The sequence below is a fragment of the Alternaria atra genome (assembly GCF_907166805.1).
Source record: "Alternaria atra isolate CS162 genome assembly, contig: 29, whole genome shotgun sequence".
NCBI classification, from domain to species: domain Eukaryota; kingdom Fungi; phylum Ascomycota; class Dothideomycetes; order Pleosporales; family Pleosporaceae; genus Alternaria; species Alternaria atra.
In genome coordinates this window covers 848,445-871,070 of record NW_025091327.1, presented here as the reverse complement: position 1 = coordinate 871,070, position 22,626 = coordinate 848,445, and the positions used below count along the sequence as shown (strand labels likewise).

Sequence of the window (22,626 nt, the reverse complement as noted above, 5' to 3'; positions counted from 1 at the left end):
CCACGCCGTGCGTATAGCGTAATATGCGTATGTGTGTAGTTCGAAAGAATACTCGCTCAATGTTTCAGATATCCTTATGACAGCAGTGAGGTGCCTTTATGACTAGATCTTGAATTCTTGTGAGCCATCGGGTATGGTGAAGACCTTGCGCATGTCGTGCACAATGAACTGGGTGATCACGGGAGCTCGTACCTTGAAATATGTAGACAGGGCGGCGGTGCGTCAAGCACAAAGACTGGATTTAATCTCTTTGTCGCGGACAACAAACATCTGCGAGGAGATGTAGAACTTAGTTGGCGTGGCTCCATGGCGAGTGACTACGCCACGAATGCTCTTCAATGGGCCATTCGGAAACAAAGAAAAGGGATAGGGTATAAGAAATTGAGAAAGTGCCAAAATATCCGGAACCTAAAGATGTGCGAAGGTAATATGTGCGACGGTTGCTTTCGGGTGCGGTCCGCTACGATGGCGCGACATGGGTGGGTTGTTGTTGTGAAACGTCACTCCGGCGGGGCTAATGATGAGATGCGGCACTCTGGGACCAAAAGGGTCGCAGTACTCGCAAGCCTACGTCCCAACTCGTCTTACAGCCGTGAACTTGCTGGGTCGGGGAACTGCGTGTGCCTGGTCAGTGTCATCAATGTGTTGCCGCCAAGCTGTCGCTGGTGCCGCGATCACCCACTTGACTTGACAGGTATGACTAGGGTGGGTTGATTATGATCGTCAGGTACGAAGCCCTGGAGCTGGCTGCGGGATGCCACTATTGGCGGGTAGCGATTTGATATATAGTCTGGATCGTATTCACCAGGATTGCTGTTGTTTGCGTTGGCGTACAAAGTCCGTGATGATCTAGAAGGCGAAGCTGAGCGCGTGTGTTGGAAGCGCGACGATGACGCACCTGCACCTGCCATCTTCTACAACGCGCCAACCAGACCCACATTCCATGCCCCGAACGCCAAAAGCAAAAAAGTCTAATAATGAATTCATTCCTCACATCGCGCGTGGTTTCTATCTGAGGGAAATACACGTAGTCGTAGTGAATAGACTCGGTCGCAATTTACTTGCTTGTTCCGCGATCATTTTAAGCACGGCAGCGGAGGAAGGCCATCCTCGTATAGATCTAACAAGCCATGACAGCAATTTTGCTACCGTTCATTGCAGGTATGTTGAAGAGCAAAAAGACCTCAACCTTCAGCCTAGTAGCAGAAATCCTTCGGGCTCTTTACGTCGCACCCTTTCAATCCTAAAAAGCCGTCCTGATAAAAATATCAACACGCGAGTCATCACCATTTTCATGGTGTCGCGTCTTGTGGAGAACTGACGCGACGTCAAGACCATGAATACTCACATGTACTTGATAAGCACTTCGTTCGAGAACACAGTACTTAGTTCATGCGTAAAGATACGCGTTCCATGATGAGTTGCGTCTTCCGAAACCGCGAAACCCCATGCGTTTTGTAGCTAGGGTACCATCTGTGGGGTTGCCCGCACGTCAAACGAGTTTCGTAGTTGGCTTGCGCGGAGGAGCAGAACCCGGTTGTGGTTTTCCCGATTGCGCGTGGTGGATGTCAGGTGGATCCACGGTTCCCTGTGCGAGGGTATGCTGCACCCTGAAGGTATACAATGTCTTCTACGGTTACATGTGTTGATGTAGAAATCAGTAAGTATCTCTAGCGTATTGGATGAAGTCTGATGTTTGATGGTAGAAATCCCTTTGTATACTGCAAATTTTTTTTACGTGTTCATTCGTAATTTCATGTGTGGTCTCATTCTGTTTACTTAGCCACCATGATTGCAGCTTTCCAAACCCGCTGGTAGATTTGTATACGCCAGGACCCAACATCATCCGCGCCTAGCCCTTTTGCGCGACCAACTGTCGCTACTCTCTTGAGATGAGGGGCCCAGGTCTGAGCGCGGAGACTGAGATAACCCCCGTCCACCTCCAGCTGTGAATATGAAAGGTGGTATCGGAGGAACTTGCTGCTTCAGCTTCGCAATTTGCTTCGCCGAGTTCTTCATCTCCTCTTTCATCTCCTGAAGCTGTGCTTCGTACATCTGCTTCATCGTCTCCATTTTCTGCATCTTCTCCTTCTCGGATTTCTCCTGCATTCTGAGCGAAGTATTTGCGTTGGCTAGTCGCTCGGCCTTTTGATGTAGGATAAGGACTTGGTCTGCGTGGGATGCTTGCATGTTGGAGACCTTAGTCTCGTTCTTTGAGTTGAGCGCAGTGATCTCGTTGGTAAGTCGGTCGAACTCGTCTTGAGAGTGTGGTGATGGTGATTTGACGGTTCGGGGCTGAGTGGGCTTTGCATCTGAATGTCGGACTTGTGCTGTTATTACAGACGGCTTTGCTACCTGTTGTGCGAGAAGATTCTCATACGCCTGCTTTTGTTCCTTCAGCTCCTGGAGGTGATCATGCTGCATCTGAAGCATCTGTGCCCCAATTTGTCCGCTGAACGTATCCATCTCTCTCTTATGCTTATTTTCAACAACGCGATCGTAGTCCAACTGGGCTTTCGCATCCTCCATCCGTTGGTGCTCGGCCGCCTCAGTGGTATAGATGACTCTAGCAATCGTGTTGTGCCACTGCCTCATGATACCTGCCAACTCGGGACCAGCTTTAGCCAGCTGTTCAGGATTGGCCTCCTCTGCAGCTTTTGCGTTGTTTTTCATGACGTCGAGCAGAGAGTGGAGGGCGGCATGCGGCGCAGTGGAACTGGACGCGGAACCGCTACCAATGGACTTGTAGGAGTGACCTTTAGCTCTGTGCTTTGCTGGTCCGTTGTGCGACAACAACGACAAGATCTTGGCTTCGGCAATGTCAGAGTCATCCTGCTCTCCAGATATTGGGGGAAGCAGACCCATAACATCAGTGTCTCCGATCTTATCATCCAAGGAGCGCGCAATGGCTTCTGCGATATCGTCCTCTTCTCCATTGATGGAGCTGTGAGTTTCTGAGCGATGTGGCGCGGTCGCCTTGTCCTTGCCATTTCCAATTTTTACAGAAGGCTTGGTCAACGCTCCTGGTTTGCTTTGCGCTTCGGCGGTACGTGGTCGGTTTGCCGCCTTGGTGGCAGCTCGCGCGGCCGTCCTGAACCTAGCGCTGCCACTGTGAGTTCCCCGAGCGCCGCGACTGATTCTTTCGAAGGCCGCCTCGCCCTTGGCTTCGTTATCGACGTCGTTGTTAGCCGCACCCAGGCCGTGTGGAGTACGGGTAGAAGCGGAGTAATGGCTGTATATTACAGGTGGTCGGGGCACACCAGAGGGACCAGCTGGGAGTTGTGGATACATTTTCCAGTATGACTGTGTTGTATTCGTGAAAATTTGCAAGACAGGTGTCGTGGTTGAGGTGGAGGTGGAGTTGGATCGTGAGAAGTGGTTATAAGAAGAAATCGGACGTGAGTAGAACGCAGTTGAGGGTGCTGGTGAGTGTGAGAGAAAAATTCTATCCACGATAGGAACGATGGACGACAATAAAAGCTCGTGATTGGGAGAGACGTGTGATTACAATAGACCCATGAGCAGGTGATCAGAAGTGAAAGTGAAGGTGGAAAACCAGAACTACGGACGTTCAACGACGCTCGCCCTTGCGCCTAATTGACCCAACTGCCCTCTATGGGGCCACTCTATTGCTTATCATACATGCGCAAGTCTTGACTGTAACTGATGCACTTCTGCTTTTGTACAATCCCGGATCCGTCCAGGACCTCGCCGCCGATGCTTTGTCTAGCAGTATAGATTCTAGTTCTTCTCATTTTGAGCGGCGCGCGGGTACTGGTAGTGTCTTGGGAGAATCATGGGTCGTCGGTTTGCGCTGTTGAATGCTTGTGTAGCGATGGGCGAGCTGTCCGTCCGAATGGTGGTACCGATGGCCATGAAGAAGCTGCAACATACGTTAGCACGTTGCAGTGGGACTACTTGAACATGAGAATTCATACCCAAAGGTCGCGGCTGATCCCATCATGTATTGGCCCAGGGTGCGCAGCATTCCGTTAGGTCCAGGGCCGAAGCGGACGATGTTGGTGAAGCCTGCAAGAGTCAGAACAGAGCTTCAACAAGGCCTGAGATGATGCGAACCGAAGATGAAGCCAATGATCAGGCCGACAGCTGTCAACGTGTCAGCTCATGCATTTTCTGGTCTGTCACAAAGCGTACATCCACCCATCATGCCACCCATCTTTACTATGCGCTGTTAGCCATTGCCAGGCGCATACAGATACGGATGCCTACGCTTGTCTAGTGTTGAAGGGCCATGCGCCCCTTGAGGCATCGAACCGACTGGTACCGGCATCTTGAGGCTCTACAAACGTTGAGGTGGTGAAGGAACTCAAGAGGGGAACTTTGATTGTCCCACTTGAAGCTGCAGTCTCGCCGCGGCTCAGTCAACGCCAAGGAAAGACCACCGAAATCCGGGGAAAACACAACCATGGATGCACGAGGCAGCTAATACTGGGCGTTGTCAACATCGCGTCGGCGCGTGCAGTACAGATGTAAACAATACAATACAGTCAGTCACGACTTGCATATTTGGTGGTTTCTACACAGTCGCCAAAGCTGATGCAGCGACGCTTGCCGATTACGCACGTGACTCTCTCTTAGAGGGCTGGCTGGCCCTTTCACTGGTTGACTGCAGGTGCGGCGTAGGAATGAAGCGAAATAGTTGCAGCCACGGCTATGATATCCCCATCTCCATGCGTATATCGTTCGTAGCAAGAACAAGTGTCTCGTTTCGTAGTGGATATCCATCCGTGCTGCCCCCTTCTCCACGTCGCCATCACGCCTGAGCCGTCGTGTCGCCCATCTGGCCAGTCAGCGCTGCAGCGTCCCCAAGGCCGGAACAAGACCTCCTGCTCGTCGAAACTCGCTGGAGGCCTCATCCATACCGTCCACCCCAACCATCGAGCAGCCTGCCTCGAGGTCTGCACTATCACATCCGCACTTGCTTGACCCTGCTGCCGTGCACTGCGCCCAACTGCAGCGCCTTGCATCGCCCTGACGTCGCGCGGGCTTTCTACGGACAGCACACGACAGACGACGAAGGCGAAGCCACCATAATCCTACCCGCGACGACGCTACCCGAATATCCGACTCCATCGCGACGCATGAGTGCATGACCGACTTCGCGATATCGCCTGCTGTTGTTGTCGCCTGCTCTCGGCGTCGTCACGCTGGTGTCGCGCCGCTAAAAACGGACAAGACGGGAATCGTGCAGGAAAAGTGACCGGACACTAAACACGCCCACCTCCTTCCCAACACACGACGTCGCCAATGACGGCAGTTGCGCCCCCCGTCAATTACCAGAACATCAATCGGCAGGCATGGAGCGCTGAGGGCGTGTCCAACGGAGGTGGCATGTTTATGCCTCGGAAGAGCGCCCAACGATCCAACTCGTCGTCGAGCCTCTCTTCACAGGCTTCTGGCACATCGACCATATCCGCCTCATCATCTGCATCGCAGCCAAACGGTCCCCCGCAACCCAACGGCACCGACTGGGCTGCCACCCGCAAAGCCAAAGCCCCCAAGGGACTATGGCCTGCAACCAAGACTGAGCCCATCGCCGGAATCACTGCTGCACGACCCCAACCCATCGCATCGGCAGGACCAGCGTCATCAGCCGCCTCGGCCATGAGTGCCCTGCAAGCACCTTCCGCCATGGTTCCCTCCCAGCATAATGGCCAAGTTCAGGCCCAACAACAGCCCAACGGCGCACAACGCACACAGGGCCAGGAGAGCACCGCCGTACTGCACCTTGTCCCCATGAACGGCACCTTTGAGCGCAAGACCATCACTGTACCTTTCTTCCCCGACGTTCTCCGCATTGGCCGGCAAACCAACAACAAGACGATTCCCACGCCACTCAACGGATATTTCGACTCCAAAGTACTATCCAGGCAGCACGCTGAGGTTTGGGCCGACCGACAGGGCAAGATATGGATCCGAGACGTCAAGTCGTCCAATGGTACCTTCGTCAACGGCTCCCGCCTGTCACAAGAGAACCGAGACTCTGACCCCCACGAGCTGCGCGAACAAGACATGTTGGAACTCGGTATCGATATCGTCAGCGAAGACCAGAAGACTATCGTCCACCACAAAGTCGCCGCGCGCGTTGAGCATGCGGGCATCTATGCACGATCCAGTAGCGACATGATCGACCTCAACTTTGGTGAACTCGAAGGGCCCCAACTCTCAAACATGATGAGCCCCAATGGACAACAGCAACAACAACAGATGGCAAACATGCGCGGCCGCACCCCCAGCCAAGGCTCTATGAACGGTCAGCGACTCCAAGGCCCGGGCGCCATGGCCAACTACCCCAACGGCTTGCAGCAACCTCGACACCCCAACTTCTGGCTGCAGCCTATTACTATGGAGCAGGTAGTCAAGAAGCTCAATGTAAGTTCGACGCAGCTACTCAGATGGTCCCCTTTCTAATTACACTAGACCGAGATCAAGGCTGCAAAGCAACAGTCGCAGGACCTCCAACAGACCCACCAGTACATCAACGCTATCCTCTCTGCAGACACCAAAAAGGAACCCATCAAGACTTCGCCGATCAACCAGGTCAGGATATCCCCAATCAAAGACGGTAGCTTGAAGGCGAGATTCTCAGATCCACCTGCGCCTCCACCACAACAGCCTTTACCCGAAAAGCCAGACGTTGCATCGTCACTTAGGAGGTCCGATACTGAACGTCCAAAGACAGCGTCACCAGTCCGCTCTGACGCACAGTTGTCCACGCTTACAGAGGCCTTGACCAGTGCGAAGAAGGAGATTGAAACACAGGGTATGCGGCTACGAGACTTGGAGACACTGTTGAACGAAGAGCGTCGCGCAAGAGAAGACGCTGAGGAGCGGGCGGCCCGACTCGAGCGTGAGACGAACAAGGACCACGGAGACGCTGAGACCGTTGTGGGCGATGATGAGACACACGAGCCTGAGGCCGCCGACCCACAGCGCGAAGAGCTCACTGGATCAGAGAACGGGTCCACATCTCCCTCCAACGCCGAAGACGCCACCGCTCGCTTACAGCAACGTCTGGAAGTCATGATGTCCGAGATGAATGAGATGAAGCAGCAGATGGAGCGGTACCGGGAAAGAGCTGAGACTGCAGAGGCCGACCGCAAGACTTTGGCAGAGATGATCGAGAACATAAGACAAGACAACGCAAAGACCGCGAGCAAAGAAGCTCAACGTCGGAGCAGAAGCAACAGTGCGTCAACGAGGGCGACCTCCAAGACCCTCGTTGAAGGATCAGATGGCGAAGCCGAGGAAGGCGAGATCATGATCATCAAGGAAAAGGACCTTGACGAGGATAATCCAGAAGTGTCGATTCCTGCCAAGAGCGAGCAGAACGGGCATGCTGTTGGGATGAACGGCGCAAAGCAGGCCGGGAAATCGAATTCCTTGGTCGCCCATCGGCCAGATCGAGATTCCATGTACTATGGCGGTCCGGTCGGAGCCATGGTCACAGTCGTTGCAATAGGTGTCGCAGTCATGGCCATGCTTAACCAATACCCCAAGGCCGAGCGTTGAGGAGATACCTATCAGAGTTTTCGATTACTACGTCAAGAAAGACTGGCCCTGTGCGGGTACTATCGCAGGGACGAGCCCTTGAAGAGCATCTTGTACGTCAAGCCTCGAGATATTGCTCTTGCGAGGTTCTATTCTCTATCAACGCGATATACTACGCCACACCACGATAGCCGCTTCTGAACTGCTTGCAACAACATCACTTGGATGCCCAAGACACAATGTTGTATGATGGCAACGTCGCCCACGAAGTTATTACCAGTTACAATGGTTCCATGACAGAACCATCTATCCAAACCATCCACGCCATCCCTTTCGTCCATTATGGGACAACAGAGGCCCAAGGGGCATTTTTATATCGAACCATCACAACACGTTTCCTTTCCGTTCTGGCGTAAGTACTGGGAGGTGCATCGGCCTGTTTTTCTACCGGCGTTCGGGAACTTCAGTGCCAGCCGCCCCTGGGCCTTTTAGGCGTTCTTTCTTTGGGAAGGTTCGGAAGCATTGCAGAGCACTTTTAGTCCAAACAGTCATTAACTGCGGTCAGCGAACCATGAGCATTTTCCTTTGTAGTAAACACGACTAGCTTTTCTTTTTCCTTTTTGGGATTTTGGGAGTTGGATCATGCGCACGATGAATAAGGAGGCACAGAGTGTGGCATTAAGAGAGCAGGCAGAGAGAACCTTTTCACACACTTCAATCATATATACTTGACTCTTGTTATAATGTTTGAATTGCCTGGGTATCTATTTCTTTTTTTGTTGGCGAGTGAACTGTGATTGTCGTGACTTGTTGCGTTTTAGACTCTACATTACTTCAAGCCGATAGTAACAGTAACTGAACTCAGCGTGCGTATTCTCGTCTCTGGTACATCGTCTGCCTCTTCCTCTTCCTCTGCCTCCCTTGTCCCCACTTCCGCTGTTCCTGTCCTCCTCTTAACCTCAATATCATCAATCGCACTCACACTCCCCATCTCAACCTTGACCCAACAATCCTGTTCGGCTTGGAAATGCAATCCGATTTCCAGCGCCCTCGGTATCGCCCGTCCTGTTGCTTTGAGATAGACCTGTTCCCTTGCCTTCAATTGTCCTTCGCCTCTAATCCCTCCATTGCTTCCATTACGGTTACTGCCATCTGCCTGGCTAATCGCCCCGGCGATCTCTGCTTCCACGTCTCTCGCTTCTAACCGTCCATTTGCTTCTGCATACCGCCCTCCTCTTCCTTTTGCTTTTTGCAGAGATGCCGCAGATTGCTTCTCACGCTTGACTACTTCGTTTAGGAGTTTGCGCACACGCTTTACGGTGGGTATGTAGGGTGTTGTGGCGGTTATGTAGAGTGTCTTTGCAGAGCTGGATGAGGAGAAGGGAGATGGGAGGGGGGCGTGGAGGAGTGGGCGGGTGGTTATTGTGACATCTGAAATTTGTTAGGTTGAATTGTCTTCGTCTTCAACTGGTGTGCGTACCTTTGGGGAGTCTGGCAAGTTTTTGGCGGGGCTTGGGATTTGTAGAGCCAGAAGCGGAGGGTTGTTTGGACGATGTGGATGTTGGAGATGGTTTCTTTGTAGCAGGCTCTGGTTTGGGAGAGTTTTGGGGGTTTTCTGATATGTTGTTTGACGAGGTAGTTTTGCCAGAGGGTGGTTGCTGTTGTCCGCATGGAGGTGTTGCGTCCGTCATGGCAACGTCCTCTGTTTGTTGAACTTGTGTTTGAGGTTTGGCTTGCCCGTTAATTGATCGCTTGATTCCTGTCATGGTGATGTAACTGTAGAAGAGAGATCCTGTAACCTACCCAACAGCCGGGAGGAGAGTTTTGGTAGTCGCAAAAGTCGCGTCGCGTCACAAAACTTATCGATAAGTCCGCGCAAGGATATCCACGGCTCTAGCTCCCGCCGCTCATCCAAGTCCCCAGATCCCAGATAACCGTCATGAACACCCTCCAATAACAGCGATGGCTAGCTCTATCCGGCAAAAGCTCCATCACATCCACCTCCCAGGCCCCATCCCCTACGCAACGGCTGCCCGCCTCCAAGAAACCCTCGTATCCCGCTTCCTCGCCTCAAAACCGCCATCCAATGCTTCCCCACCACCACCACACATCATAACCACCGAGTTCACCCCCGTCTACACATGCGGACGACGAGAAATCGGCACCGTCTCACAAGAACAACAAACCTACCTCCGCGCCAATGACCGTGCAGACTTCATCGAAGCCCTACGTGGCGGACAAACCACATTCCATGGCCCAGGCCAACTAGTCGCCTACCCCATCATCGACCTTCGCGCACACAAACTCACGCCTAGAAACTACGTTTGCCTGTTGGAGAAAAGCCTAATAGCTACTTGTGCGAAATACGGAATCAAGGCTATGACTACAGAGCATACTGGTGTCTGGACGAGCCCCGATGATAAGATTGCGGCCATTGGGGTGCATATGCGACGCAACATCACGAGTCATGGTGTTGGGTTGAACGTCAATACGGATCTGTGGTGGTTTGATAGGATCGTTGCGTGTGGGTTGGAGGGGAAGAGGACGACTAGTTTTGCAAAGGAGGGGGTGATGGGGAAGAGTGTTGAGGAAGTTGGGAGAAGCTATGTGGATGAGATAGGGGAGAGGTTGATGGGCGTGGAGGGTGTGGAGAGGCTTGGGGGAGATGAGATTGCTGAGTTGTTGGAGAGTTCAAGACGAGGGTGAGCGTTTTTCATGCCATTACTAACTCAAAGATATGACTGCAGATCCACGCCAACCCACATGTTGCCGTAGACGCCGACTTCCGCCAAAACGGAAATTTGAGCTTGATCACTATCGCCGTAGTCAAGATGCGTGAAGTTTGGCTCTCTATGGAAAACACGGTAGTGGCACTGCCAGAACGACAAATGGCACACATTCATACGTACAATTCCACCGCCAATGATAATATGTGGCACAGAGAGGGAAAAGTTAAACAAGACCACGTTGCATATCGAACAACTTAACGTCCTGCGATCTTATGTCTCGTTGGCGTACTTAGAGCAGATGAGAGTAAGAATTCTTTGTGATCCTGCAGAATAGACTGAGAACTCCAACTAATATTTACATGTATGTTTGATGACAGAAGGGTATAAAGCCGACAAGGACAGACAGACGGATTGTGGTACACAGATGACAAAAAGAAGAAATTGCAACGTAGCTCGAACCGGCCCATCGTAAATCATGAACACCCATCCTCCAGAGTCGAGAAAGAAAGGAAAAATTAACGCTACGAAACATTCAAACGGCATGAGGATGTACCTCTGACTGTCTAAACCGCCACCACTTCTTCTCCACATCCCCGTCTCTCAAACCTCCCTCACTACTTCGATCAACGCTCCTCGCACTCGCACTGCCGCTCCCCCTTGCAATAATAACCGACGTGTTACCCAGCATGCCCTCTACATCCGCACCCCCTCCACTCACTATCCCGGCAGCACCCCCACGATTCCGCCACTGACTAGCCTGCAACTCATACACATCTTCTTTCTCGCCAGCCAATTCCTCCAGTCTCGCTCCTTTCGATTCTGGAACAAGGAAACTAGTCAACATACCCAGAAACATGAAAAGCGCAAAAATCTGCATCACGCCATGGATCCAAGGCGTCGGATTATCATGCGTAGCCCCCCTCTTGATCATGGGCGCAAAGAAGATCTGCGCAAACACCGCACCTAGCTTACCCATTCCGGCACTAAATCCATGACCTGTACACCGTACTCTTGTAGGGAAAATTTCTGCCGGTGTGATGAACGTTGTGGCGTTTGGCCCGAAGTTGAAGAAGAACTGTGCTAGCACGTATAGCGCTAATAGGTGAGTCTTTGTGAGGCCTTGCCAGGCGAAGCCGAGGACGCAGAAGATGATGGTTAAGATGCCAAATCCGGCTATCTGGATGGGTTTGCGGCCGATGGTATCGACAGTAAAAACGGTGAGCCAGTATCCTGGAAGGGCGCCGGCGCAGATAAGAACGATTTGGCCCGTGGCTGTGTTGCGCAGGTAGAGATAGAGATTTGCGCGTTGATCGAAGCCCATTGTGGACATCAAAGAGGCAGAGGAGAATCCAAGGCCATAAAAGGCTAGGTCTAGGAAGCTGTGTGGATGTCAGCTTGTATTACGTCTGTGTTGGGTGAACTGGGTTAACCTACAACCAGGACATCGAAGTGCCGAATAAGCGGATGGCTTGACGTTTCTGCGAGTAGAAACGTAGTACTTCCATCAATGTAGGTCGCGGCGTCTTGTACTTGGCCATTTCACTACGCGTCTTCGCCTGCATAACAGGGTTTACTACATTGCCCTGCTTGCCATAGCGGTATTTACGTGCATCGACCGAGGCTTTCTCGACATCGTACAGCACATCGAACGTGTATCGTGGCGTTTCCGGTACTGTGAGCCGATAGTATAGTGCGAACCATCCGGGGATTCCGCCAAAGGCAATGATGATACGCCACATCTTATCGACACGCATGGCACACTGCCCTATACATTCTCCCACATTGGCTACACCGATTAGGTCGTCTTTGAAGATTATGACTACGATGAGGGTTACTAAGGCGGCTGCGAGTTGACCAAGGCCTTGCATGGCGAAGACGGCTGCGATGATACCACCGCGGTATCTGGTACTGGCGAACTCTGCTGTGATGACCGCACTGAGTGGATCTGGAGTAGTGGTCAGTAAAGTATACCTTGAGGATATCCTTCTTCCCACTTGCTTTGGATCAACCCCCAAAACATGCAAAAATATGGGAGACTCTGGCCGTACGAAATATGTACTTACAGTCGCCACCGACACCGATTCCCATTACAACTCTGTAGAAGATGAGCACACCCACAATTGAAACAGTCGCCGACTCTCCACAAAGCGATTGTGCAAGTGTTGTGCCGATAATGATCATCAGCTCTACCCCATACATTTTCTTTCTTCCTAGAAGGTCGCCCATATATCCGAAGATACATTGACCGAAAATGGCGCCAGCGGACGTTGCGACCTTGATCGCTGTATCGGCATCATGAGGCATGACTCCTTTATGTTCCTCATCTTGCCAGTATACGATCCCTAATAAAATGACGGCAAGGTTTATGGCAAATAGCTGAACATGTCGTTAGCCAACTCTCCGCCTCGCCCGTAATTTTGACCACCAGACTTACACTGTAGGCATCGGTAAAGAACCCAATCCCAGTCACAACTGCTAGTCGTATGTGATACCATCCAAATGGTGCTTTATCTACCTCAGCGAGGGCCATCCGCCGGCGCTCATTAGGGTCCGCGATATGGGTCTAGTAACCTTGTTAGTTACTGCGTAAGACTGCAAGGCTAGGATCATCATGTACATAGACTCCAGGTATATCTCGGTAAGCTGCATTCCCAACGCGTCCAAATGAGAACATAACTGGCAACGGAGATAGATGCTTTGAAGGGAAGTGAGCGCCGCGGTTCAGCGACGTCCATAAGAGAGGATGAGATGACGAAGACTATGTCAGCCCGACAGCCGCAGTATGTACAAAACGTAAGTAGGGCTGATGGGTGGAGCGGCCGTCAGATGAGACATGTACTGCGGTACGATATAAGGCCTGTAGCAACGTGCTGCATGGCCGACGTTCTTTTGGAAACGCCAGGTCCCATGCCGAGCTCCCGAGATGCTGAACCGTGAGGGACTTGTGATCATGCCTCTCGACATCAATTGGTAGAAGGCCCGAAGCAGCTGCGGACGAGACTGTCGCGATCAAGTTCAACAGCACATGCCATGCGGGAGACTTGGAAGTTGCACCACAGCACGCGTTCACGTTTTCCTGGTGTCGCATGTGATTGGTTGACTGGATCCGAACCTCAAAATACCCCCATGTCGATTTCGTTACTGATGGCACGCCCCGTGTTCCTATTGGCCATTAGCTTCGCGAGAGGACTCGAAAAGAGCTCAATGGAACAGTGCCACGCCCGCCATGGTCTCGGTGCCATGGACCGTTCTCTTGGGATAAGTCTATGCTGTCGTCTAGTCTAGACTAAGCTGCACGCCGTCCTGTCATCGGCAACGACCCTTATATCTCTTCGCAATGCCATCGAGTACGGACGTTCATAGTAAGCCCTATGGCTGGTGCCGGTCGGCTGTCCTCCCTACTAGCGTGATCTGGGTGTTTATCCAAGTCTGGTTCCCTACAGTTTTCGTGAACTGGAGTTCATGCCTAGGTCGTCATTGGCTATGCAAAGCCTCTCATTGCTCGTCACTGGGGGAATATTGCTCGATTGATGGCTTGTGCACATTGGCACCACTGGTACAGATTTTATGACGATTCATTATGTAGGCGTATCTTGGTCGCCGACTACAAATTGGTCGCCGCGTATACCATCATCTCTCACAAAACTTGGACGAAGAGGCTGCAGTCTCAGAAGCGCCACCAATGCGTTAAATGCACGAACATAGCTAACGCGAAAGCTTGCATACCATAGAGATGACCATCGCACCGCCCTGCAGCTCCGCAGACCCACCGTTGATCCCTCGTCTGACCCACCACGTCCTCGTACTTCTCGATCACATCGCAACTGATACATATACCAAGCAGTAGCAGGATACTGCCTCAGCTCGTCGAAGGCACGTGTGACATATGAAGCACCAAATATCGAAAGTACCTGGGTAGTCCCTCTTGCTGTTCTCAGACGGTATCGTCACATATGTCTGGCTACCCCAGATCTGCTCGCGGCCAAGACACCATCCTCATACGTTTAGAATACCCACTAGATCTTACCCAATGCAAAGCTCATATCAACCATTCCGTATCTACATCGGCATCCCCTCCTAATGGATTACTCTGCTCAGATGCATGCCATAAAGACTTCAACCTTATAAGCAACAATATCGCCGCGAAACAGCTAGCAAATACAGGAAGAGCTCCGACAACCGCAGCTGCCCTCCACCACCTCACGACGTGGAAGTGATCTCGGTAGAACTCAGCACTCTCGAAGTCCAGGTAGCCACTTAACCCACCTCTGCACCGACAGTTTTTTAGAACCCCGCTGAACTGTAGAAAGGAGCCTAGCATCAGTCCATGTCTCGTAAAGTTAGATAGGATAGGTACAAAAAGGGTCAACTTACGGCCGCAAAGGTGATAAATATAAGGCAAAGAGTAGACAGCAAACATATAAAATAGCACACTGCTTTCCTCTTCACCCCGGGATGTTTGAACCCAGGGAGCAAATGGATGATCCAAGGCAGGGTACTAAGACCGCCGTAGATGATGTAAGACATTGATCTACAGCCAATACCGACCGTTGGAACGTTGTAGGAGATCATGAAAGCCATTCCAATCTCTAGCCAGACGAGCACCAGGGAGATCAGGGACAGAGCCCACCAGGATGCAGGACGGCGACCCTTGAGACGCTTCAAGGTCTGATCGACGATAACATCGAGCCGCTGTACCCGGCGGTTATCATTCGGCGTGTTATATACGCTGACTAGAACGGCGTATGCTAGTCCGTGGTATCCCATTTGCCTTCCTTGGCCCGCAAAGTTGGAGATATAGCTATCAAAGCAGGTGTCGGTTTGTTGGGTGTCCTGAATGAGAGGCTTTAAGGGTGTTAGTAGAGTTCTGCTGTGGTGGTGGAGGAGGAGGAGTAGGGTGGGTTTGATGCTTACCGCTGTTGCTGTACCTAAATCTGTCATTTCTACATCTGCGGCTTGTTCTGTGGGCTGTTGACCGAGGCCATGGTTCTGACTGGTATACTCTCTGGCTGCATCCTCTTTACTTTGTCGCCACCAGTCAGGATGTTGTGGCGGGTCCGTGCCCTGCTGTTTAACCTTCCATTCCATCACTGCGTTCACATTCCACATCCAGCGAGATATAAGCTTCCTATACGTGGACACCTCAGTAAACACAATATAGGATCACGTGATGTTAATGCTTACCGGCTTCGATCCGCAGAAACGGGATTACGGTCGAGAATAGCAAACAAAACAAAAAGGGGAAGCCAACTGATTAGTATACCGAATGCGAGGGAGTGGGTAGTTGTCCGTTCGCCAACATCGGCAAAGGCCTGAACGATGGAGATAGCGTAGGCGATGAAAAAGAGGATCACGGTCATAAAGGCCGGATATACCCCTCGGCGCCGCAGCATTCTCAACTGAAATGCCATTGACTGAAGGAGTTCTCGGGTCCATCTGGCGGATTTTTCCTGAATAACCCTGTCCGCGGCGCTGCCTGCGTGGCCACCTTCCCCCACAGTCACGTCACAAATGGGCATAAACAGCCCATATGTGAGAGTGTCTAGAAATTTCCGATCCACTTTGGAAAGCTTGAACTGGCCTATGCAACAGAGAACGTAGTATGCATCTCTTTTCAGTGGTTGCAGGGCGGTACTCCCGGCTATACCTTGACCCGATGCTGCTGTTGCATGGAAGCATTTTCGAATTTGATGAATGTTAGACAGTGTCGCAGTTAGAGCAATCTGTGGGCTACCGATCCAGATTAACAGCGCACCAATCGTCCTCGCGAGTCTGCCTTGATACCAATAGGCCCCGTCATTCCTCCTATGGAGCGACTCATAAGGCAGGGCAGCGAGTAACGCGAGGATAGGTAAGATCCAATTGGAAACGATGGCTAGGGTCGCGGTGATGTCCGACATCCAATACCAGTCAATAGAATTTCCGCAGAGGACTTTGCAGCCTATTCCATGGTCAAATTAGCCACACGCACCACTCCGGACTGTCCGGGGTTCAGCGACATACCTTGGGTCGTGATTGTGATGAAGTCGTCTCGCGATACTTGCCCATCCGCAAAGTTAATGCCTCGCACTGGACCAGTGTACAAATATGGTCCAATTGTCTCCTTGCTGATCGCCCCAAAGGTGTCGGTGCCATTCAATATGCGCTCAACGCGAGACTTGCAAGCATCGAACGTAGATTCTCGACCAATCGCACTTCCTCCAAACAAGGCTGCCGCCAAGAGGCAGCTGGGTAGAGGTTGACCGCGCCAACACAACATATGGTCCTGCGAGTAATTTTCAGTAGGTAATCCCCACGACGGTTATAAGCTGCCCTTAATCTTTGAAAGGTTGGCAGCCAACTTCATATAGGATCCGGCCGAGACGCCACAGTATTGAGGCTGGTCTACCGTCGCAAGGGAAGCGGTACGGCTGAAGTGACACGTCAACCAGCATGTTTCAAACTCAAGGGATGGAAATCACAGATGGGTCGCGCAACAGCATACAGACGATAAAATGAAACGGAGGTCCCGGTGCCACAAGCCACTTAGCGTTGCGAGCTAAGTTTGTTGTTCAAGCGTCCAAGTTTTTCTTTCGCAAGTTTAAGAAGAGATCGTCTATGTGTCGAAACTTCTCGGAAATCTACATGATAGCCGCGTGTTCAATGTTGCCTAGCACTGCCTCGAGGGTGATTGCTGAGTCTCAGCGTGGCGCGTTGAGGCTGATAGTGGGCGTACCTAGAAGGTGTGTCACTCTAGCCGCTTTCAATTGTCTAAATGATTCCAATAACGCCGAGTCCTCAGCTACCGTCCCAGAAGAATCTATCATCCTGGTCAACTCGCCACAAGTAGTATTAGTCTTATACTTTTGGTGTTAGAGTAGAACTCAGGCAGTACGAGATCCTTCGCAGTGGGCAGTGGAATAGCAACAAGTACCTGATCCAAATTCCCAAACACGCTCTTCCCCAAGAGTGACTGTCTTTGCGTGTGGTGTTTGGTGGCTACTTTGCATTCCGCTTACAATGCTGTGCCTTTAGTAAAGAGACCAAGATTGTTCGCACTCAAACACAAAGCTACGCCCGCACAAGGGACGTGTTAGAACGCCAGCAGAATGGCGATATTCCAGTGAACCACGACAAGGACCACGAATAAGATGATGGTCGTAATATTCACAAAGAGATGGCTGACGGACACGCGCTGTGGCGTCTTCGGAGGCTGGAAGTCTGCAATTCTGATGATCACATGTGGTTACCTTGTATTCGAACGTAAGAAAATAAGTGAAGACGGCGATATAGCGTCAGTCCTAATGCGTGATCCTGACAATGTTGATGTTGATGTTGATGTTCTGGTGGTGCGGACACCACTTGATCAAGTGGAGCCATCGACGCCAGTCCTTAAACGGCTAGCCCCACACACGTTCGAAATTGTGTCTCGCTAAGCTCATGTCGAATTCGCTCTCGCACGACGAACCCGCGACAACTCCCACCCTCGATACTAACAACAGCGTCACCAGGTATGTACCTCCACTGCACTCTGTAGACAATCGATTACTGACAGTTCTTGCATAGTCCCCAGCCAAAATGAGTACGCCGAACTCCACTCCACACTCGCAACAACGAACTTCGAGACTGACTGCGATATAGCGAAGGGTACCTCCAGTTTCGGAAAGCGCCACAACAAGACGCATACGCTCTGCAGGCGTTGCGGTACGTGATACCTTCTCGGATGCTGGCATTGGAGATGCGAAAGCATGGAAAGGAAACAAGGGCTGATTCCAACGTTTAGGTCAACGATCCCTTCACATCCAGAAGCACACCTGCGCCTCATGCGGCTACCCTGCTGCTAAGACCCGCAAGTGTACGTTTACCTGAGACGCGCGCATCGAGAGCGAAGATTAACATTGGACAGTCAACTGGGGCGAGAAGGCCAAGCGCAGGAAGACCACAGGTACCGGCCGCATGCGATACCTCAAGACCGTCAACCGCAAGTTCAGCAACGGATTCCAAACTGGCGCCCCTAAGGGCTCCAAGGGCCCCACCGTCAAGTCCTCGTAAACGTATCAAGCATAAGGTTGGCGACGAGGAGGAGTAGAGGCGCGATGAAGGCCATTCGGACGGGTGCATGATCGGAAAGCGGGTTCTTATAAGCAAATGGTATTGCTCGGCATGGGGCGTTCTGTCATCCCTCTCCCGGTTGCTGTCCATCCCACATGACGAATGAGGATGGCATCACCGTTTGAGCGCATAGCTCTGGAGGCATAACTACGGAAAATTCATCATGTTCTGTCACGAAATAAAAGCATGAATCAAGCCAGAGACTGTGCCAATATACCACGGATAAGACAGGATGCACTGATGAGTTGTAGGAAACCGAGGCTTATCGAAGACCGTTGCATGGATTCAAATCTCGCCAAAGACCGAGATTATTTACACGCTACGCCTTTGAATACTAGCATGCACACGAACGACCGGCGACACCTACGATCCACCGCTCGAGTGCGAGACAACCGTACCTACTTACACATCTATGCGCTGCTCGATTTTGTTGACATTGAGAACTAAGCTCCCTGGGCTTGTCGCTGCTGTACTTGTTCTGCTATTCTTCTACAATGAAAGGGCTTTGTTCTAGCACATTTAATTATTCTCTTATACAGTCATATATATCATCAAGGCTGCCAAGCACAACAGATCCACCACACGCTCTAATGACTCAGTCCTCCCCTCAGAACCACCTTCTCTCCTCGATCTTCGTCCACCACCTCCCTGTCTCGCCTTCCTCTCTTGGTCCTACAAACTCTAGAACCTGATTGCCTCTTCCAACTCTGATATCTAGATCGAATATGTCACTCGCACTTCTCCTCTCCTCCTTCGCACCCAAGCAAAAACTGGCCCTTACACGTACACCACCCTTCCTCTCTTTGGCCACTTCGCTCAAGAATGGCCCAATGTCCCTTGCGACACGATACGCGAGTGCAGATGGAGTAAACTTGGTTTTGAGTTCCACAGCCCAACGGTTGAAGTTCTGGATTCGTGGCACAACGCGTTGGTTGCCGAAGTTGGGGAACTGGCCCGGATCAACTGGTTGATCGTGTGTCGGTGAAGCGGGAGGTGTTACAATAGTAAGTGCTGTAGATGATGGAGAACGTGTGTCGAGCCAGGATTGGATGATTTCCGGGTCGCGGTAGGAGTCTTCGTACCATGTCATCAACCAGAAGGAGATTACAAGTTGTTTAAGATTGTCGAAGGAGCGGAGACCGGTTAGAAGGGGATTGGTAATGGGCGTGGTGTAAGAAAGGATCGGGCAGCCATTGTAACCGCATATCTTGAGCTCTTCGACTGTAGATGCGTGGTGCAGGGCGATAGTTTGGAGGAGAGGTGCTTGAGGTGGCCAACCGTAGTTCGGTTCGAAATTGAAGTCTACAGGCATAGGGAAGCCGCGACGATAGGCGGCTAGGATGCCTGCAAGATCCTCATCTTCAAGGTTATAGATGAACTCAGAGCCAGCTTGACCAGGGTCAATGGCTGCCAGCTGCTGTCCTCCCGCACCCCAGGTATTTCCTGCTGGGAAAGAAACGCCAATCATGACAATTTTCTTTATGGGACACCAATGTAGTGCACGGAGTAACTCTCGCTTCTCGTCGCGTGGTATACCACCTTCCAGCTTGATTTGCTCGACTTTCCGCATGTGGGGCGCAAATTCGTCAATGAATCTGCGTCGACGCGTACGTTCTTGCATATCTTCCATGGTGCTACATTTGGCCGTAAGTGGTTCGCCGGGTCCCCCATATTGTGTATCGATTCGAAGGTCTGTCAGCGTGTTTGCCAGATGCGCGACCAGACTTCGACATCGATTTTGAATATCAACAGTCGACTTAACATGGTTGTATATCCTGTCCATTGGCCAGCCGAGACACTGGATTTTGGGGTGTGCCTCGAGGAACTCCAAGAAGGGATCTTCCAGGAGATAGACATTCTTTGGGAGTATCGTGAGCGGCAACACAGCATTTCGAATTTGAAAGGCACGTAGATGCGGGAAACGCAAACCGCTGAGTGAAGACAGAAACACCTCAGAGTCAGTGATTGAACCAGATGGCTCTACATCCCTTCGACGCCAATGTATCCAGTCTAGATTTAGACTGGTAAGTGTAGAAGCGGAATTTGCAATTAGCCACTCCATTGAGGGCCTGGGGTCAGGCACAATTTTTCCAAGTGATATAGGTTTGGAAGACACCGGATTCGCATCGATGTAGTCTCTAATCTCCGGAAGCTCCTCCCACATGATAGCGTCATATGCCTTAGCCTTGTCCCTTAACTCTTGTGTTGAAGAACGCGGCCATCGTTCCGGCAAACCCTCATGAGAGATCTGGATGGTGGTACCAACAAAACCTCCTGCTCCATTATGCATTGTATAATATTGCCCGCCACGCGAAAGCGAAAACTCCATGAATTGTAGCTGCTGAGTTTCCGTTCGATCTGACAGATCCTTTCCAAGTCTACGCAAGCGGATACTTTCAAGTCCGGTGGCTTTGTTTTGTAGGAGCCAGTATAGTTCAGTCTTGTCGAAGCAACAGCTCTCTAGCCACAGTTTGCGCACAGGCATACGTCGTGGTCGACCTTCATCGAGGAAGCCAGTAATGAGTGCGTTTGTGAGCCTCCAATGCCCGTATATGATCCGTAGTGTGTGCACGTTGACCAAGTTCGGTATCGCGAGCTTGACGAGAGTATGTAGTCGTTCATCTTGTGAGAGATTATCGGCGTCGAAGCGCATTCGTGGGAGTTCATTGAAGATGTTCGGCGCTGGAAGGTGGCATCGATGGGAGAGTGTCTGAACTTTAGATGCAATCGCAGGGTTACTGCGACGTTAGACTGGTTTGGATAGCAGACTTTGGTGTACCTACGTCGCAAGTATGTGCAGTTTTTGGACAATAGGTGTATCGTCGTGCTCATCAGGTTCTCCACGGCCGCGTTCCCCCCACATCAGATCCGTCTCTTCATTTAGGTGTAATTTCCATTGGTCAGTCAGGCAGACGTTCCGCCACAGTATATCCGTCGCATGTTGGTTGAGTGTCTGAGAGACTAGAGCTACAAGCTTGAGCGTGGGAGTGTCGAGGTAGGCGACGATGAGTTGGAGCAACTCGCTAGGGAGAGACTGTAGCTTGGAGAGGGGTTAGCATTTCTCATCATATAGAGGAATCGAATCAAGGACGATGCATAGTCGCACAGTGTGGGGATGGTACGTCCGTAGAACGAATCAGGCTCGTGTTACAGTACATACAGAGAGTGGGCGATCTTCTGTCCTTGGGTTTGGCGGAGAGGAGGTCATGATCTCTCATACATTACACATAGGAATCAAATGCGATCACAGATGCGCATTGCAAACAAAGGATGGGCTTCTCAATCGCGCATGTTGAACAGTAATGAACATTCGATGTGTGGATTCAAGAAGCCTGGGCGGTGATGTGCATCGACGCCATCGGCGGGGTCCAGCCCCCCACAGCCGCCCCTGTCTACCTTGACATGTGAACGCCACGCCATTGACAAATGCAGCGCTCATCCGCTTCAGGTTGCACTCGAACAGTCATGTTCTGATTGTAGAAATTCTCGGTGGGCATCCAGTGAGGTTACGTATCCCGAGAGGTGTCAAGTTTCCTCCACTGTATCTGTCGCAATGTCCTGTTGATCCTTCGGTGGCCTGTTCATCCTGTACATGCCAATACTAGGCGACACATCTTTGAATCCATAAAGCGGGTATAGCTTTTGTGCCGGTCCATCAGCTACAAGGCTCACATAAGCCAGAGGTGCATGCTCGTCCACGTAGTCCAAAAGCTTCTGCACGATACGCTTTCCCAGTCCTCTGCGCTGATGATCTGGGTGCACCGCTATGTCAACCATGATCAGGAAAAGCGACCCATCGCCGACTAATCGGCCCATTGCGACAACATCCTGGGCAGACCCGGGGGTTGTACCGTCAAGCATGTATTTGCGCTTGTAGGCGACGATCATGTAGAAAGAGTTCGCGAGCGCCTTGGGTACAGCTTCAATTGGTGGGGGCGTCATGCCAGCGAGCTTGCGGATATCGTGGTATCTTTGCGGCGTCGGTTTGCCTTCGAGGATGACATATTGTGATTCGGCCATTTTAGATAGAAATGGGGAGTTTTTTATTTATTGACAACGTGTGGAATCTTTACGTGTTAATGCTAAAGATATAGCATGCTCGGAATGAACGCGGAGTAAGACATGGCACGCCCTACGCGGGTCTTCTCATCGTGACTCCATACATGTGCGCTATCCCCATGTTTCCATACTTTCGGAGTACTCTTCGACATATTTGCTATTCGCTTGGTTTATCTGCATACATGACTCGTTCCGGTCGCGTTGTAAGTGCAACACCACGTGTAGTAATGAGCAT

General features: G+C 51.4%; 8 protein-coding genes across 8 annotated transcripts; 3 read left to right on the top strand and 5 right to left on the bottom strand.

Moving 5' to 3' along the window:
- Positions 1 to 1,842: 1,842 nt before the first annotated feature.
- On the bottom strand, positions 1,843 to 3,291 carry ALTATR162_LOCUS8584 (uncharacterized protein; the record flags this gene model as incomplete). Its single annotated transcript, XM_043316217.1, has 1 exon — positions 1,843 to 3,291. The coding sequence occupies one exon, from the start codon at positions 3,289 to 3,291 to the stop codon at positions 1,843 to 1,845; it is 1,449 nt and encodes a 482-aa protein (XP_043172152.1).
- Positions 3,292 to 3,741: 450 nt separating this feature from the next.
- ALTATR162_LOCUS8583 (uncharacterized protein) lies at positions 3,742 to 4,291 on the bottom strand (the record flags this gene model as incomplete). The annotated part of the gene is made up of 5 exons (XM_043316216.1): positions 3,742 to 3,883; positions 3,939 to 4,029; positions 4,078 to 4,107; positions 4,156 to 4,182; positions 4,231 to 4,291. The coding sequence occupies 5 exons, from the start codon at positions 4,289 to 4,291 to the stop codon at positions 3,742 to 3,744; spliced, it is 351 nt and encodes a 116-aa protein (XP_043172151.1).
- Positions 4,292 to 5,268: 977 nt separating this feature from the next.
- ALTATR162_LOCUS8582 (uncharacterized protein) lies at positions 5,269 to 7,533 on the top strand (the record flags this gene model as incomplete). The annotated part of the gene is made up of 2 exons (XM_043316215.1): positions 5,269 to 6,393; positions 6,442 to 7,533. 2 exons carry the CDS (start codon positions 5,269 to 5,271, stop codon positions 7,531 to 7,533), a joined length of 2,217 nt encoding a protein of 738 aa, XP_043172150.1.
- Positions 7,534 to 8,341: 808 nt separating this feature from the next.
- On the bottom strand, positions 8,342 to 9,278 carry ALTATR162_LOCUS8581 (uncharacterized protein; the record flags this gene model as incomplete). The annotated part of the gene is made up of 2 exons (XM_043316214.1): positions 8,342 to 8,943; positions 8,993 to 9,278. The coding sequence occupies 2 exons, from the start codon at positions 9,276 to 9,278 to the stop codon at positions 8,342 to 8,344; spliced, it is 888 nt and encodes a 295-aa protein (XP_043172149.1).
- Positions 9,279 to 9,474: 196 nt separating this feature from the next.
- On the top strand, positions 9,475 to 10,218 carry ALTATR162_LOCUS8580 (uncharacterized protein; the record flags this gene model as incomplete). The annotated part of the gene is made up of 1 exon (XM_043316213.1): positions 9,475 to 10,218. The coding sequence occupies one exon, from the start codon at positions 9,475 to 9,477 to the stop codon at positions 10,216 to 10,218; it is 744 nt and encodes a 247-aa protein (XP_043172148.1).
- Positions 10,219 to 10,773: 555 nt separating this feature from the next.
- ALTATR162_LOCUS8579 (uncharacterized protein) lies at positions 10,774 to 15,329 on the bottom strand (the record flags this gene model as incomplete). The annotated part of the gene is made up of 7 exons (XM_043316212.1): positions 10,774 to 11,620; positions 11,676 to 12,186; positions 12,305 to 12,617; positions 12,676 to 12,804; positions 12,859 to 12,936; positions 14,790 to 15,086; positions 15,156 to 15,329. The coding sequence occupies 7 exons, from the start codon at positions 15,327 to 15,329 to the stop codon at positions 10,774 to 10,776; spliced, it is 2,349 nt and encodes a 782-aa protein (XP_043172147.1).
- Positions 15,330 to 17,798: 2,469 nt separating this feature from the next.
- Positions 17,799 to 18,272, top strand: ALTATR162_LOCUS8578 (uncharacterized protein; the record flags this gene model as incomplete). Its single annotated transcript, XM_043316211.1, has 4 exons — positions 17,799 to 17,802; positions 17,862 to 17,924; positions 18,004 to 18,075; positions 18,127 to 18,272. The coding sequence occupies 4 exons, from the start codon at positions 17,799 to 17,801 to the stop codon at positions 18,270 to 18,272; spliced, it is 285 nt and encodes a 94-aa protein (XP_043172146.1).
- A 667-nt stretch (positions 18,273 to 18,939) lies between these two features.
- Positions 18,940 to 22,352, bottom strand: ALTATR162_LOCUS8577 (uncharacterized protein; the record flags this gene model as incomplete). The annotated part of the gene is made up of 3 exons (XM_043316210.1): positions 18,940 to 21,070; positions 21,116 to 21,372; positions 21,873 to 22,352. The coding sequence occupies 3 exons, from the start codon at positions 22,350 to 22,352 to the stop codon at positions 18,940 to 18,942; spliced, it is 2,868 nt and encodes a 955-aa protein (XP_043172145.1).
- Positions 22,353 to 22,626: the final 274 nt, after the last annotated feature.